The 14,798-nt window shown below is 35.5% G+C and overlaps 6 protein-coding genes across 6 annotated transcripts; 2 read left to right on the top strand and 4 right to left on the bottom strand.

Moving 5' to 3' along the window:
- Window positions 1–196: 196 nt before the first annotated feature.
- NUP57 (FG-nucleoporin NUP57) lies at window positions 197–1,990 on the top strand (the record flags this gene model as incomplete). The annotated part of the gene is made up of 1 exon (XM_001647045.1): window positions 197–1,990. One exon carries the CDS (start codon window positions 197–199, stop codon window positions 1,988–1,990), a length of 1,794 nt encoding a protein of 597 aa, XP_001647095.1.
- Window positions 1,991–2,408: 418 nt separating this feature from the next.
- Window positions 2,409–2,846, bottom strand: RPS23A (40S ribosomal protein uS12; the record flags this gene model as incomplete). The annotated part of the gene is made up of 1 exon (XM_001647044.1): window positions 2,409–2,846. The coding sequence occupies one exon, from the start codon at window positions 2,844–2,846 to the stop codon at window positions 2,409–2,411; it is 438 nt and encodes a 145-aa protein (XP_001647094.1).
- Window positions 2,847–4,959: 2,113 nt separating this feature from the next.
- On the top strand, window positions 4,960–5,940 carry ANT1 (Ant1p; the record flags this gene model as incomplete). The annotated part of the gene is made up of 1 exon (XM_001647043.1): window positions 4,960–5,940. One exon carries the CDS (start codon window positions 4,960–4,962, stop codon window positions 5,938–5,940), a length of 981 nt encoding a protein of 326 aa, XP_001647093.1.
- A 194-nt stretch (window positions 5,941–6,134) lies between these two features.
- Window positions 6,135–7,415, bottom strand: YLH47 (Ylh47p; the record flags this gene model as incomplete). The annotated part of the gene is made up of 1 exon (XM_001647042.1): window positions 6,135–7,415. One exon carries the CDS (start codon window positions 7,413–7,415, stop codon window positions 6,135–6,137), a length of 1,281 nt encoding a protein of 426 aa, XP_001647092.1.
- A 494-nt stretch (window positions 7,416–7,909) lies between these two features.
- On the bottom strand, window positions 7,910–12,274 carry SPT6 (chromatin-remodeling histone chaperone SPT6; the record flags this gene model as incomplete). Its single annotated transcript, XM_001647041.1, has 1 exon — window positions 7,910–12,274. One exon carries the CDS (start codon window positions 12,272–12,274, stop codon window positions 7,910–7,912), a length of 4,365 nt encoding a protein of 1,454 aa, XP_001647091.1.
- Window positions 12,275–12,832: 558 nt separating this feature from the next.
- CTR1 (high-affinity Cu transporter CTR1) lies at window positions 12,833–14,077 on the bottom strand (the record flags this gene model as incomplete). The annotated part of the gene is made up of 1 exon (XM_001647040.1): window positions 12,833–14,077. The coding sequence occupies one exon, from the start codon at window positions 14,075–14,077 to the stop codon at window positions 12,833–12,835; it is 1,245 nt and encodes a 414-aa protein (XP_001647090.1).
- Window positions 14,078–14,798: the final 721 nt, after the last annotated feature.

Here is a 14,798-nt window from a genome sequence, read left to right as displayed (position 1 = left end):
TACATATCATTATGTACGTCTATATTAAGCATAGAAGAATTTTCCTTTATAAAGAGATATAAATCAAGAAGCTCATCATAACAATAAAGAGATTTTAAACTCTCGGTTGAAAAGGAACTGTAGGTCAATTGAGAGCTAGCTTTGAGGATCAGGACGATTCTATTATCAATTTTGAACAGTGTTATAGTACGTCGAGATGTTTTCCTTTGGAGGATCTGGTGCAGGAGGTGCAACAGGTGCAGCAGGCACAGGTACTAGTATGTTTGGAAATCAACAACAACAACAACCACAGCAACAACAGCAACAACCACAGCAAGCTGGGTTCGGGTTTGGACAGTCAGGTGCAGGACCTGCAATGGGTGGTAGTACTGGTGGATCTCTGTTCGGTGGAGCTCAACCAACTTCTGGTGGGGCTGCACCAAGTGGTGGTTTATTTGGTAATACACAACAGCAACAGAATACATCTGCTCCAGGTGGTGGATTATTTGGCCAAGCTTCAAATACTCAAGCGGCTCCAGGTGGGTTATTTGGAGGTGCACAACAGAATACTGCAAGTGTTGGGACTACTGGGGGGATGTTCGGCAGCAATCAACAGAATCCTGCTATTTCTACAAACACAGGTGGTGGATTATTTGGAAGCAAGCAAACTCTAGGTGGACCTGCTCAAGTAGGTACTTCTGCTCCAGGTGGAGGTCTTTTTGGTAATACACAACAAAGTACTGCAGCCCCAGGTGGCGGTCTATTTGGCCAAAAGCCAGCAGGCCAATCAACCGGTGGTTTATTCGGCGGCACTACAACTCAGACTCAATCTACTCTAGGCGGAGCCAGCTCTTTATTCAGTAAACCAGTCGGAGGAGCTCCAACTACAGGTGCAACTGGTGGTCTGTTCGGAAACACACAACAAAGCACATTAGGATCTACTGGAACTACAGGTGGGTTATTTGGTAATAAGCCAGCTGCTCCTGTAACTGGATCTTTATTTGGAAATGCAGGTGCCACTGTACAACAACCCCAACCAGTTGCTGCAATGGGCGGCAGTGGTACCGGTACTCTGTTTGGTGCTAATACTATCAAATCAACGCAACCCTCTTTTGCTTGGTCTCAACCGCAACAAAGCAGTCAACCAATGTTTCAACAGCAACAACAACAACAAATCCAACAACAGTTACAGCAGCAACAGCTGCTACAACAGCAACAGCAACATTTCCAGCATTCGTATTATCCACAACAAATCCAAGAACAAGTTATTAAATGTAAAGAGTCATGGGATCCAACATCCAACAAGACTAAATTAAAAACATTTGTATATAATAAAGTGAACGAAACAGAGGCCATATTATACAATAAGCCAGCTAATGTATCACAGGATGAATGGGATTCCGCGGTTGAGAAGAAACCATCGAAAGATGTCATTCCAGTTGAAGTCATGGGTTTTGAAGGATTGAATCAACGTAATCAGGTACAAAGAGAGAATATTGCACAAGCTCGTGTGATATTCAATCAGTTATTAGAAAAATCCACTCAACTACAACAAAAGCATGAATTAGATACATCAGCCCGTATTCTAAAAGCACAATCCAGAAACGCTGAAATTGAGAGAAGGATACTAAATCTAGGGGTACAAATAGCTATTTTAAAGAGCAGAGGACTACCATTAAACGTAACTGAAGAAAAGATGTGGGATCAATTCCAAAAATTGTTAAAGCGTAGTGAAGATCCAGCAGGCCTAGGTAAGACTAACGAATTATGGGCACGTTTAGCAGTCTTAAAGGATAGAGCTAAACATATATCTGAACAGTTAGATAGTACTTTAGTGATTATGAGTGAAAATGGAGCAAGCAAGACAGATGACAGCAGAGCTAGCGGTGAAGCAGAGAATAGGATTGACAAAATAGCTGAAATTTTAAGTAACCAGCAACGCGGTATATCATACTTGAATGATGTTTTGATTAAAGATCATGCAGCTATTGACAAAGTAATTAAAAAATAAAAGAGCATTGGTAGCATTATCATGGATACGTTTGTAGTACAAATATAGTAATATATATAATAATAATTTGACTTAGATAGCGTATAATAGATTTACGATATGGACCTTAAAAGGATTTGAATACTTATGATGGGGGATTCGGAGATGAAAAGAAAAGGGGCAAGAAAGCAAGAGTAGAAGAATTACAACAATTTATTATAAATATGATATATTAATGTGTGCAACTAAACTTTATAAATCTGTAAAAATTTCTATCTAAATTATACTTTCACTTGGAAGATCATAGATGAAATAATTAAATCAGAAAATGAGGTATGATTAATGTAGTTTTTCGTTAAAAATAGATAAACAAAATCGTTCTTTCGAAGTCCATGTCCATTTTTTTATATTTTGAATTATTTTGTTTTGTTGGAACAGATTATGATCTTGGCTTTTCCTTCTTTTCCTTCCACAAAGCTAATAAAGAGACACCAGAGACCTTAACGACCTTGAATCTGACACCTGGAATATCACCCTTAGCCTTACCTTTGTTACCGAAACCAGCTAACAAGACTTCGTCATTTTCATCGACGAAGTTCAAACAACCATCATTTGGAACAAAAGCAGTAACTTTCTTACCGTTCTTGATCAATTGAACTCTGACACACTTTCTGATAGCAGAGTTTGGTTGTTTAGATTCGATACCAATTTTTTCTAAAACGATACCTTTAGCGTGAGAAGAACCACCAAATGGAGAAGATTTGAAGGCAGTACCTAGTAATCTCTTCTTGTAGGTCTTTTCAGCCCAACGGTTGTTTCTTCTGTGGATTCTTAACTTTCTAGCAGAGTTCAAACCTCTTGGTTTACCTTTACCCATATTGAATTAATGATGTGTTTCCTGGCCTTTTTAAAAACGAAATAAGTCAAAACCTATTTAAAGAAGCTTTGCAAATACACCGCAAGTAAAAGTTTATATATACAAATATTTTATAAGTATGTGAAATGCAATAGCTTTTAAGATTGGTAAATTTACTAACTTGAATATTACGAAAGGTGTATACGATAGATAGATATGATAACAGTGTAGTGTTTAGTTCAATGAAGATTATTATTGTGATGGACGATGCAAGGTAAGATACGATGATTATGAAACGGCAAGGTAAGTTTAGTAGTTTGTAGTTAACATCAACTTGGCTGTGAGAAGTGAACAAAAGGTCTGCCAATCAAAGAAAAAAAACAACCAGTATCCCAAGATGAACAATAGACTACACTACAAACTACGTTAGCAGAACAAGTTATCATCAGTAGTGTATAGATGGATTTAGCTACCACACTATTGAACAAAATCTAGCTCATCTCATCTCATCGCATCTCATCGCATTGAATTTGATGGGAAAGTGAAAAATTTCAAAATTGTTCAATGCGGCGAGTGCCTCCAATGCTTTGTGATGAAAAATATGTCTGTTGGGCTGTGGAAGGACTGTTCTTTCTAATTGCAGAAGGAGACGGTGCTAACTTAGCAGGATGACCGTCTGTACCCACCGGCACCCAGTGGCCTGGGGAAGGGGAAGGATTCCTTCTAAACACGCGCGACCACGCTATCTTTCTCTCATTGGCACTGCGCTTGTTCTTGTTCTTGTTCTTGTTCTTGTTCTTTAGAGATAATAATTTATGTTTTGCTTTTTTTTAATTTTTCCCCAGCTGACCACGCAAAAAGTGGAAATTTTACAACATGCGTACACCCGAACAAAATAGTGATGGATGTACGGGTGTACAGTCACTTGAACTTGACAGGCAACAAAGGGAATGAAAAAAAAAGGCACTTAGACATGTGTGTACTACAACGCATCCATCGCAGTTTACACAACCAACACCAACGCCAACGCCAACTTAGAACAAACTTTAACCATGACCCAAACCCCATCATCATCCATCTATTCATAGTTAAGCAAGAGACTACACTACCTTGAAGCCAAATCCAACACGAGAAAACAGTGTCTAATGATTGGTTCATTGGACCTTGGACATAGGACATTAGACCTATACCACACACGGGGATAGACAAGACAAGACAAGACAAGATAGAGAGAGAGAGATACACAGGAGCAATAGCTCGACGCTTCTTTCACTTACATTTTCACGTTGTGTTACACCAAATTGTATCACATCTTGAATGATGGGTGGCTTTAAGATGATTATTTAACATATATTCCAGTTTCCCATCCCATCCCATCCTATCATATCATATCATGGGCCTTCTCCCCTTCCTCCTCCACTTACTTGTCCCCCCTCGTACTTATCCCATTATCCCATCCCGTTAGTCATGATTCTAGTCCGGTGATTTGATCAAGTGGACTTAGCTCAACTACAACTAAACTAAACTAAACTAAACTTAGCTACAACTTAACTGATTGATTACTCTTTTTTCTTCTTCCATTCCCTCTTGCTCTGCTTTGAATTCACTTCTTGATAGAGCGATGACGACAACTTCTGAACTCGCTCTCATCTCCTATTAAGAATCATCCCATATTGAAATTATCCAGTGCTAGTGCTGGTGCTGGTGCCTGGATGGGATGGATGAATTGAATATATTTATGATTGTAGATGTAGTTAAAGCCAGTGCTGATCTTGACAAAAATATGTATAAAAGGATTGAGGTTGTTGGAGGTGTGTATATCTTTATTGCTTGGTGATGGGAGATCTTCCACCGGAGTAATCTTGGGAACTATTTGTAGTTCAGAATAGAATAAAGTAACCTAACGTATAGTAAAGTTTGTATTTGCTTTTGTTCTAGTTTCTGGCCTGATTCTGTGTTTGAGTATTCTGTATAGTGGGATCACAACAAGGAAGAGATACTTGACTTATCTTTGGCGATCAAGAAATCATTTACATTTGCATTTGAAAGTCCTCTTCACAATATTTAAGGCAGTGAACCCTGTTTTTTAATTCACTACTGCATTCTCCGTAGCTAAACCAATTATTAGAAAGTTATGAGTTCTTTAGAAAATGCATTGATCGGTGCAGTTGCATCGTCAATGGCCAATGTGACTGTGTATCCTCTGGATCTCAGCAAGACGTTGTTACAAACACAATTGAAAAATACTTCATTAGTGACACCACCGCAACAATCAGATGGCATAACATCTAATGAAACTGGGGATGAGAAAAAACCAGAGAAACCACATTATAAAAATACCATTGATTGTATCATCAAGATCTTCAAAGAGAGAGGATTCTTTGGGTTATACCAAGGTATGTCTGCATCGATTGTAGCCAATTTTGTTCAAACTTTCTTTTATTTCTTCTGGTATAACATAGTGAGAAATAGATATCTAAAGGTAAAAGTTGAAAAAAAATTCTCTACCATTGAGGAATTATCACTAGGTATAGTAGCTGCTATCTTGTCCCAAGTCTTCACAAACCCGATTTCTGTCATCTCTACAAGACAGCAGACCGCAGAGTCTGTAGAGGCATCAACCTTCCAAAATGTCATCCGTCAAATCTTGAAAGAAAGTGGTAATGACATCACGGCTTTCTGGAAAGGTTTTAAAGTATCAATGGTGTTGTCAATTAACCCTTCCATTACATATGCTTCATACCAAAAGTTGAAGCCTCTATTGACAAAATCGGTGGTCTCTTCTGTCACTGGAACCACTGATGAGCTATCTGCTGGTCAGAACTTTGTCTTGGGTGTTGTATCAAAAATGATATCAACTATGGTTACTCAACCTTTGATCATAGCTAAAACTTCATTACAGAGAACAAATTCAAAATTCAAAAGTTTCCAAGAAGTCTTATACTACTTGTATTCAAATGAAGGTGTGCTATCTCTATGGAAAGGTCTGGGTCCGCAATTGACTAAAGGTGTCATTGTCCAAGGTTTGTTATTTATGTTCAGTGGTGAAATTACAAGACTTCTAAAAAGAGTCTTGCTGTTACGCTCCATTGCTGGAAGGAAATCGGTCGTATAAATTATATATAGTTGTTTTGTAGAAGCATCACTTTTATTGAATTGATTTCATGTTCATAATAATTATTGTAGTGTCCATTAAGAATATATGTATATAAAAAAGAATATATGAATTAAATATAAAGTCATCTCAAGTGAAATTAGATTGTGTCAATGTGTCTGAGTCCTATAACAACAGCACGATATTCCAACAATTTACTTTAGCTTCAAGAAATTGTTTTCGGCTGATTTGATTAATTTTATTTCTCTTGGTTTGGTATTTTTAGTTGAATCTTCCATGTCATCAAGACAAATATCATCCTTCACAGGAATTTGGGAATTCACCTCTTGCTGTTCCTCCTCCTTCATGAAACTTTCTTGTTCCTTAAGTTGGGCAAGTTTCTGTTTGGCTGACGCGCCTTCTTCCTCCACAACATTAACCTTCACTTCATGATATAAAGGATCAGGAATACTACTTAAAACATCAGTCAGATTCTCGTACAGAGACTTTGTCGAAGTTACATCACCATAATTGTATGCAGTTGCCATGATCAGTAAGGTTGATGGAATTTTTTCTTTAATCCTCATTACTAACCAATTCTTCAAGTTCTGTTTCAATTTTGAGTCGTCGACGTCCAGGTTTCTGATTCCTCTAGAAGCACAAGCATTCTTCAATTCAACTGGGTTTAGCTGATCGACACCTTCGTAAAATATAGAAAGGTCGTCGTTTTTCAACTCTAGCATCTTGTTTCTGATACGATAACGTAACATCACATCTGTTCCGAAAGGCTGTAAATTGATATATTTGGCCAATGCAATTAAATATGGTCTAGTTGCATTATCTAAGACAGTATCATCAGTAAAGAGTCTAGCAACTTGGATCAATTGTTCTTTCGATTCGGGTTCCCCTGTAGCCCTGACATGTTTAAAGAATTCATTAAAGACAGTCGTTTGTTCTTGTGAAAAACTGGAAGGCTTCAAAGAACCAGAATCTTTCTTCATAACTTCAGATACCATTTCTCTAGTCTTCCTTAAATTTTCTATCTTTGTCTGCTTATCCTTTGGAGATTCATAAGTCGATGGGAGTAAATTAGGGAACATTTTTAAAGCAACTGGTAGTAATAATTCTGCAAATGGGATAATGATAAAGGCTGCAAAGGGGATCAGCCTAACCACATCAATTGTAGTTCTCTTGAACTGTAATTTTTCCCTACGTGTTAGTTCATAGCCTGCAGTTATCTTACTTAAAAGTCGAAATGAAATTTTAATCTCGAGTCCTAACAATTTAGTACCATTCCAATAATGACTGGCTTCATTCTTAATCCTGACCCATAGTGAAGGCTTGCCCTCTGTTAATATTACAGCTCTTGATTTAGGAATAGGAGGTCCTTTATTAGAAGAACTATGTCTAATATCATATTTCAATATAATATTATTAAAGGGCAGTCTACGGATGTGTAACTGACCATTAGCTCGTTTCATCTCCTGTCTTAACATGGCAACCTTGAATCCCAACTAACCTTATCAAAATGAGCATCAAATGTCAAGTGTTATACAGATGACCGAACCGATTGACAATAACTTGATAATTATATACTTTCAATAGATATTTCATTAAATAGGACCTATGGATACCTTTTCAGTCAGCCTTATGTATCGTATTATGATACTAGTTAAATAAGGGACCTTTTACGTAACGATGTGCGCAGTACCTTTGAAATCATAATCAACATCAAGAATGTTTATTCTTGCTCAAGGTGAAACAGCAGAATTACCATTATTTAAATGATCTATTCATAACTTGAATGAAATGTGAGTGATTCTATTATTAAACAGGTAGTTAACGTTACAGATTGTTTATATTTTTATATAAATTATGTAAATATATTTAGATATGATACAATTTTTGCTTTCTTTTCTTGATTGATGACTTGAAATTTGTAAGATGACAGTTAATATGACAACATTAATATTGATTAATTTCAAATTAACTAATAGGTTGGACCAGAGGAATTGTTTCTATTTGTGTTTGATTTCAATAATGTCTTGAAACCATTACATAGTTGAATAACACTTGGATAGTTATAGTTGACTAGGAAATACCCGGTATGTGTTAATCTTACATTCCATGTATACAATTTACTTTGGGAATTCAATTTAAACATCAAATAGAACCAACCTGGGTTTTCATAATTGAAACTGAAATAGTAAACAGATCTGTTTGGATTAACTTTCGAATAATCTTCAATAAACTTGATTACATCTTTTCTACCACCAGTTTTGAATTTTTCATTTGATGTTATTTCGTTTAACAATCTAATCTTGTTCTGTAGGTATTCGACTATAATTTGATCTAGATCATGATATCTTTGACCTTCTACAACTAATATTCTACCCAATGCTAAAGGATTTTCTTTTTCCAACTCCTGGATATCAATGTGTTGGAATAAATCTTTATCTAGTTTCCAGGTGATGGCTAAATGATCATCACCACGACTTGATTGTCTAACTACAAAATCACCACGTTCTTTACTTCTTAAGTAGTCTTCAGCTTGCTTACCGTTGAATGGGAAATAGTATGGATGGTTAATAACACGGTGAGTTCTCTTGGCTCTAGCTTCAGTCATAGTTATCTTCTTTTCCTCTTCTTGATCCTCTAATTCTTGTTTCAAGTCCCAGATATTTGGATCCCTACTATAACTGTAAGGAACATATTGATGTTTAGTATCATTTGGTAATAATGAGACTTCCGCTGTAATATTCTCATGATCGATAAAGATAACCTTAGCAGGATAAGTTCTACCAATTTCATAAAGTTCACCAGCTGGTTGTCTATATTGAGCACCTAAATGACGTTGTGCATTAACAATACATTCAACTTGGGAGTTAGTAATACAAATAATATCGTTGTGTCTGAATCTTTCAACTCTAACAGGTAAAATACAACCTTTGAAGAATGATTTTTCAGTTTCACCTGTTAAAGTTTGGAAAATTTCATCGCCATGCAATGGATGGAAATCATTTCTCAACTCTTCAAAACCATCTAATAATTCTAAAACAATGGTGTGTAGATTGTTCAGTTTCTTTTGGCCAATTTTCTTTTCTAATTCTTCGGCATATGATTCCAAATTCAATGATTCTAATTTTTGTCTTTTATCAGGATCTTCTCTTAAAATTTCAATGAATTCACTCATTGTACCTTGAGATTCCTTTTCAGCAATTGCATCTGGATCGTATTCTAGTGCATCCGCAGCTACCTTAGTAGCTAAATGATAATCTTCTGGGTGAATTCTGGTACTATCTAATTGATCATGTTCCAAGTCTTCGTATCTTTGTCTTTTTTCATTCCAAGAAATATACAAGAAACCAGCTGCGTTCATAAAGATGGTCTTATGAAGAATGTTATGGGTGATCAATTGTTGACGAGCCAATAAAGGTTCGTTCAATCTTTGTAAAGATTCTAAGAAGTCAATAGCCTTACGTTTACCAAAACCAGAAATGTATCTTAAGGCACTAGCGTAATAACCATTGTCAGTTGCTTTATTCACTTCAACACCGACTAAATTAACAATATCGACGAATGCTGATTCTAAAGTCTTCAATAATAATTCCCTTGGAATCAGAGATTGATTAGAATGGATCGATAATGAAGTTAATTCTTCAGTAGTCAAATTTGAATATTCTAATAACGGTGAATGAATATAACGGGCTAAACCAATACAGTATTTTACCAATGATGGTTTGTTTGGGAATTCTTGAGAAGCTCTTTCTGAATTTTGATAACGGATCGCAACTTCATCTTCAACGTAAATAATAGGGATAGTATGACCCCTAGAGTCTACGATTTGTTTGCTGTGAACAATTTCTTGTAACCTCTTATAAAACCTTTGAGTTCTTGGGTTTGGACCATTGATACCTACAACATTGATTTGGCAGTTCTGGATAATGTCGTCGAAAACTTCTTCAAATTTTTGAGGGTTTGATCTATCAAATGGATTTTCAACAATTTTAAAATCCCTCACAAATTCACCTTTACGATTAATGTAAGTTGCAATGATAGCATCAGATCCAAATCTACCTTCACCACATGTGATAGTCAAGACTCTAGGAATTTTTGGTTCTTTGGCATTTGGAATAAATGGAGCTTGATCTAATTTAGTCATAAATTTATGACGGATTGATCTAGCAACTAACTTTTGACAGCTCTTAGATAAATCATCCTTAATTTCACGAGAAATACTAGAAAGAATTTGATCTAGTGCTTGTCTAAATGCGGCTTTACGGAAATCATTCCATGCCGTTGCTAATTCTGATGTATCTGTTGTTTCAGCAGCTATTTGAAACAAGTGATCAATATACTGAGAATGGGAAGACATGTGCAATTTAACATTCAATAAATTTAAAGATTCGGCTTCTAACATACGTAAGAACAAATCAGGATCCTTTCTGAAATGCATTGGAGTTCTGTTGATTGCATATTTTATATCTTCGTAAATTGAACCCCTTTGGATTTCTCTTCTACCTTTAGTAGTTAACACTACATCAGCCAAATAATATTTGTAGAAGTCAGATCTAACTTTTTCCCTAACTTTAGTATTTTTGGAAATTTCCATCGAGTAATACTTTTGAATAGTGTCTACAGCTAATTTATTGTTTGATGAAAAAATCTGTAGACCAGTCCCGTTTTTATCAAGAATAGATTTTATTAATTCTATAGGTTTTAAAGTTTCATTGTCTTTTGGAATATTAATCTGATGCTGTGAACTGATGTTTTCACCAATTTGTTCAGCAGTGATACCCATACCAGCAACGGCTTCGTATAATGGACTAGATTTGAATTTTTCATAACTAGAATTTTTTAGATGCTTCTTACCAGAATTTTCAGTAGATTTTGATAAAAGTTCGTTGATCTCTTTAGCATATTTAAATTCCAAATAATCGTATATATCTTGTAATGAATTTAATTCTGCAGTTGTAGCAGTATGCTGATTACTAAAGTATTCGTTGACAATCGAATCTGTAATATCTAACTCATCATAAAACTTTTTAACATAATTTCTCTTGTGGATAATACTATGGAATTCGATATTTAAATTGACAATTTCCCATAAATCATCTTCAGTTAAAACAAAGCCATCCTTGGATTTTGATGAGATATAGTTACGACGGTATGCAAAGATAAAAGGGACTTCTAAATTGTCTTCGGAAATAAATCTGATAGCATTACCAATGGCATCCTTAAACTCAGTTAGATCATAATTAGGAGCAAAGTTCTTATCAATAGAAATTTTGTCACTAATCCAGTTCTTTTGTAATTCTTTGTCCTCTGTACTTAGTTCACCGTAGTTGATTAGACCTTCTCTTAACTCTTGGAATCTTTCAGGAATATCAGCCTTTCTTATGATCATATCTTCATCAGTCATTAAATTTTTCTTTAAATCTTGTAAATCATAAATATCTTTCAATTCGATTTTCTTTTTAGATCCGGTGATACCGAGTTCTTCCTCTTCTTCATTATTTAAACCACCATCATCTAAATTACCTTCTAATTCTTCATTTTCAATTTCTAAAGCCCAGTCGTAATCATGACCATCACCAAAAATATCATACATTTCATCGATTTTATCAGAAGATAAACCAGTAATTTGTACTGGTTGTTTCATACGTTGTTCTCTTAACAGTTTTCTTTCTGCAATTCTCTGTTTTCTACTTTCTTCATCTTCATCAGAAAATTCATCTTCTTCAATGAAATCGTCTAACTCATCTATTATTGAACCAGTATGTGATCTTTGGCGAGTATCATGGTCTTCACGATCCATTCTATCTCTTGAGCTTTTACCTTCTTCAAAAGTATCATTATGTTCATCGCCTTCTTCTTCTTCTTCTTCCTCAGAAAAGAAATCATCTAACTTTGAGCCAGTAGATTCTTTCTTTAAGTCTTCATCTTCTTCAGAAAGCTCGTCTTCAGCACCAGCTCTCTTTAATCTTTTTAATTTGCCGGATGCTCCAGTATCAGTAGTTCTCTTAACACCAGCATTTTCCATCAACAGATCCAAATCGTCTTCAGATAGCCTATCCTCCTCTTCTTCACGCTGTCTCCTCTTGTGCTTTCTTCTTCTTTTAGAACCGCTGTCTACTTGTTCTTCATCTTCGTCGACGATAAAGCCTTCTTTTATCTTTCTGGCTTCATCTTCATCGTCGTCCAAATCAGCATCATCTTCAGAGGAATCAAACACATCATCACCTTCCTCTTCATCACTAGGAGCTCTATCTTCATCACCATTAGCGACTAGCTCTTCCTCGTCTCTGGTTATTAAACCTTCTTGAGATGCAATGTCCTCTCTTTCTTCAGACATTACGATCTAATCTTATTAAACCTTTAATAGTTTCCACAGGAAAAAATGGTAACCCACTAATGCCTGATCCTTCAATGCCTTAAGAACTAATACTAGGCTAATGTTAAGACCTTTTGGTTGTTGGTTTTACAACTCTTTGGTAAAGTTCTTTTATCTGTTTCTTCTTGTTTCTTAAGTCTTTTAAAGCTTTTAATTTATTTCAATTCGAATAACAACAACTTTGTTCCGTATATAATGAGTATTCCGGTTTTCGACGAATACGTACGTGATGATGTGTGATCACGTGTATAATCAGATTCTGGGTATATCTCTTCTAAAGATGGGCTGATAAAGAGCAAGAACTGAATTTAGTTTAAGTAATAACAGTCATTTCCATCGAGATAAATAATTATTATACTTCATAATGTATTATTTGGTACATACGTGTATATATATACATGTGAATATTTGAACTTATATGTATAGAAAGGACAAAATGTGTCTATAAAAAAATCAAATGAAATTATTACTTATTAAAATTGAACTGAGAAGAGTTTCTCAGGAATGGTGAAATAACTTTTATTGGAATCTTTCCGATGGTAATAAATCGACGTCCATAGCGCCTCCTTGTTCTTGCATCCTTATATTTGCTGAAATATTACGTTCAATATTCTTCTCTTCTTTTGCTTCATCACCACCGCAAGCACAATTAGCATCTTCATCATCATCGATTACCGCACTTCCAGATTTATCTTTTGCTGGTTCACAACAACAGTTGTCTTCAACTTCTCTTTCATCATCTTTTTCGTTATAGTATTCATTTTGAACGTTTGTTGATGTAGTTGTTACATTGTTAATGTTGTTACCTCTTCTATGTCTGCCACATTGACAGTTACCAGCACCTGGGCAGTTCTTAGTATTTTCTAGTTCTCTTTGGATGTCCCATCTTTTTAACATGCACAACTTGCATCTGTTAAAAAAGACTTCGGCTAATGCCAAACCAGTAATAATACCAAAGACATAGGTCAATACAAAAGACATGGCAGCCAACATTAGCATATAGATTATCATAGTGGAAGTGAATGTCAACAATGTTCTAATTAGGTCATGGGAAACATCAATTAAAGATGGTCTGAAGATATCACCAATAACGTTTGGTAGCTTTGGTAGTGGATCTACTACAAAAGTATCGTCAGATAAATATCCATCATTATACTGATCTTTCTTATTAGCGCTCGAACGAGCAGCATCCATAGTACTGAACTTGTTCTTTTTATTCCATTTCTTGAACCAGTGGACTTCTAAACACCAGCTAACGAATAATAGAAATTTGTAAACGAATGCGGCAGTCATCAATAAAACGAAGATACCAAATGCCTTAGCTTTAGTATTTGCGTGCAAACCATGGAAAAGAACTGGGTAACCATTGAAGGTTCTAGTTAAGTAGTAATTCATTCCCATATCCATATCCATGTCCATTCCAGACATACTGCTATTACTTGACATGGTACTGTTACCACCCATATCCATTCCAGACATTCCAGACATACCAGACATGCTGGATGAAGCAGATGATTGTGCTGTACTTGTACTCATTTGCATGCTCATTGTCATAGAGGAACTTGGGGATGTGGTCATTGATGCCATATTCATTGACATAGAGGATGAACTCATATCCATTACCATACTAGAGACTGCAGATGAGGCCATACTCATTGCTGAGCTCATCATCATGCTCATCATTTCGCCACTTGCCATTGACATTGACATTGCTATCGAAGCTGTAGTGGTTGCACTCATTGTGCTTGTAGCATCCATATTCATCTTACCTTCAAATTGTTTTAAGTTAGCTTCTTATCACTATAATGAACTTTTTGTATCCCTTGAACAAAAGCCGATCAGTTACTATCAATTGGAAACTTAACGAAAAAAAGTCAACAAATACGATTCGAAGTGGTCAATTGATTTATTGTTTATTACTGCAATAAATCAGGCTAAATTTTGAATCAATTGGATTCCTTGATGCTATTTATCTTAGGCCTGACTAACATTTTGGCATTCAGTAGAACTTAAATTGGGCTCTTTTGTTCCCTCAATTATATACTACCTCATCTCAAAAGATTTCAATCGACAATGTTGCCATATTTGCTCGTTAAATACCAAAAATTATTCTCACAAAATCGTCTCATTGCGCAATTATATGCATCGTTTTGAGCAAATTCATGCAGACAAACAAAAATCAGTATATCACGTGACTGTGATTTTAGATACAAATGTAAGGAATCGACGATAGAAGCACTTTAGTTTTGATGTTAAATGTGTAATTCAACAAGGTAATCTTCATCGAATAGGTCTTATTGGGATTTAGAATTGGAAATATACTTGTTTCCAACCAAGTATTCCTGTGCTCTCTGACATGTCAATCAGGTGTAGTGAGAACTTTTGATAAAAGAACCGACGCGATCGTTAAAAGATAGCTTAACTATCAATACTCTAATAGAAAAAGTATCGATTATAGTGCATATTTTTATCTGGTGTAGCAACG

The sequence above is a fragment of the Vanderwaltozyma polyspora genome, genomic scaffold (assembly GCF_000150035.1).
Source record: "Vanderwaltozyma polyspora DSM 70294 KpolScaffold1050 genomic scaffold, whole genome shotgun sequence".
NCBI classification, from domain to species: Eukaryota; Fungi; Ascomycota; class Saccharomycetes; order Saccharomycetales; family Saccharomycetaceae; genus Vanderwaltozyma; species Vanderwaltozyma polyspora.
The sequence above is the reverse complement of the archived record's forward strand: the minus strand, read 5'-3'. Positions and strand labels throughout refer to the sequence as shown.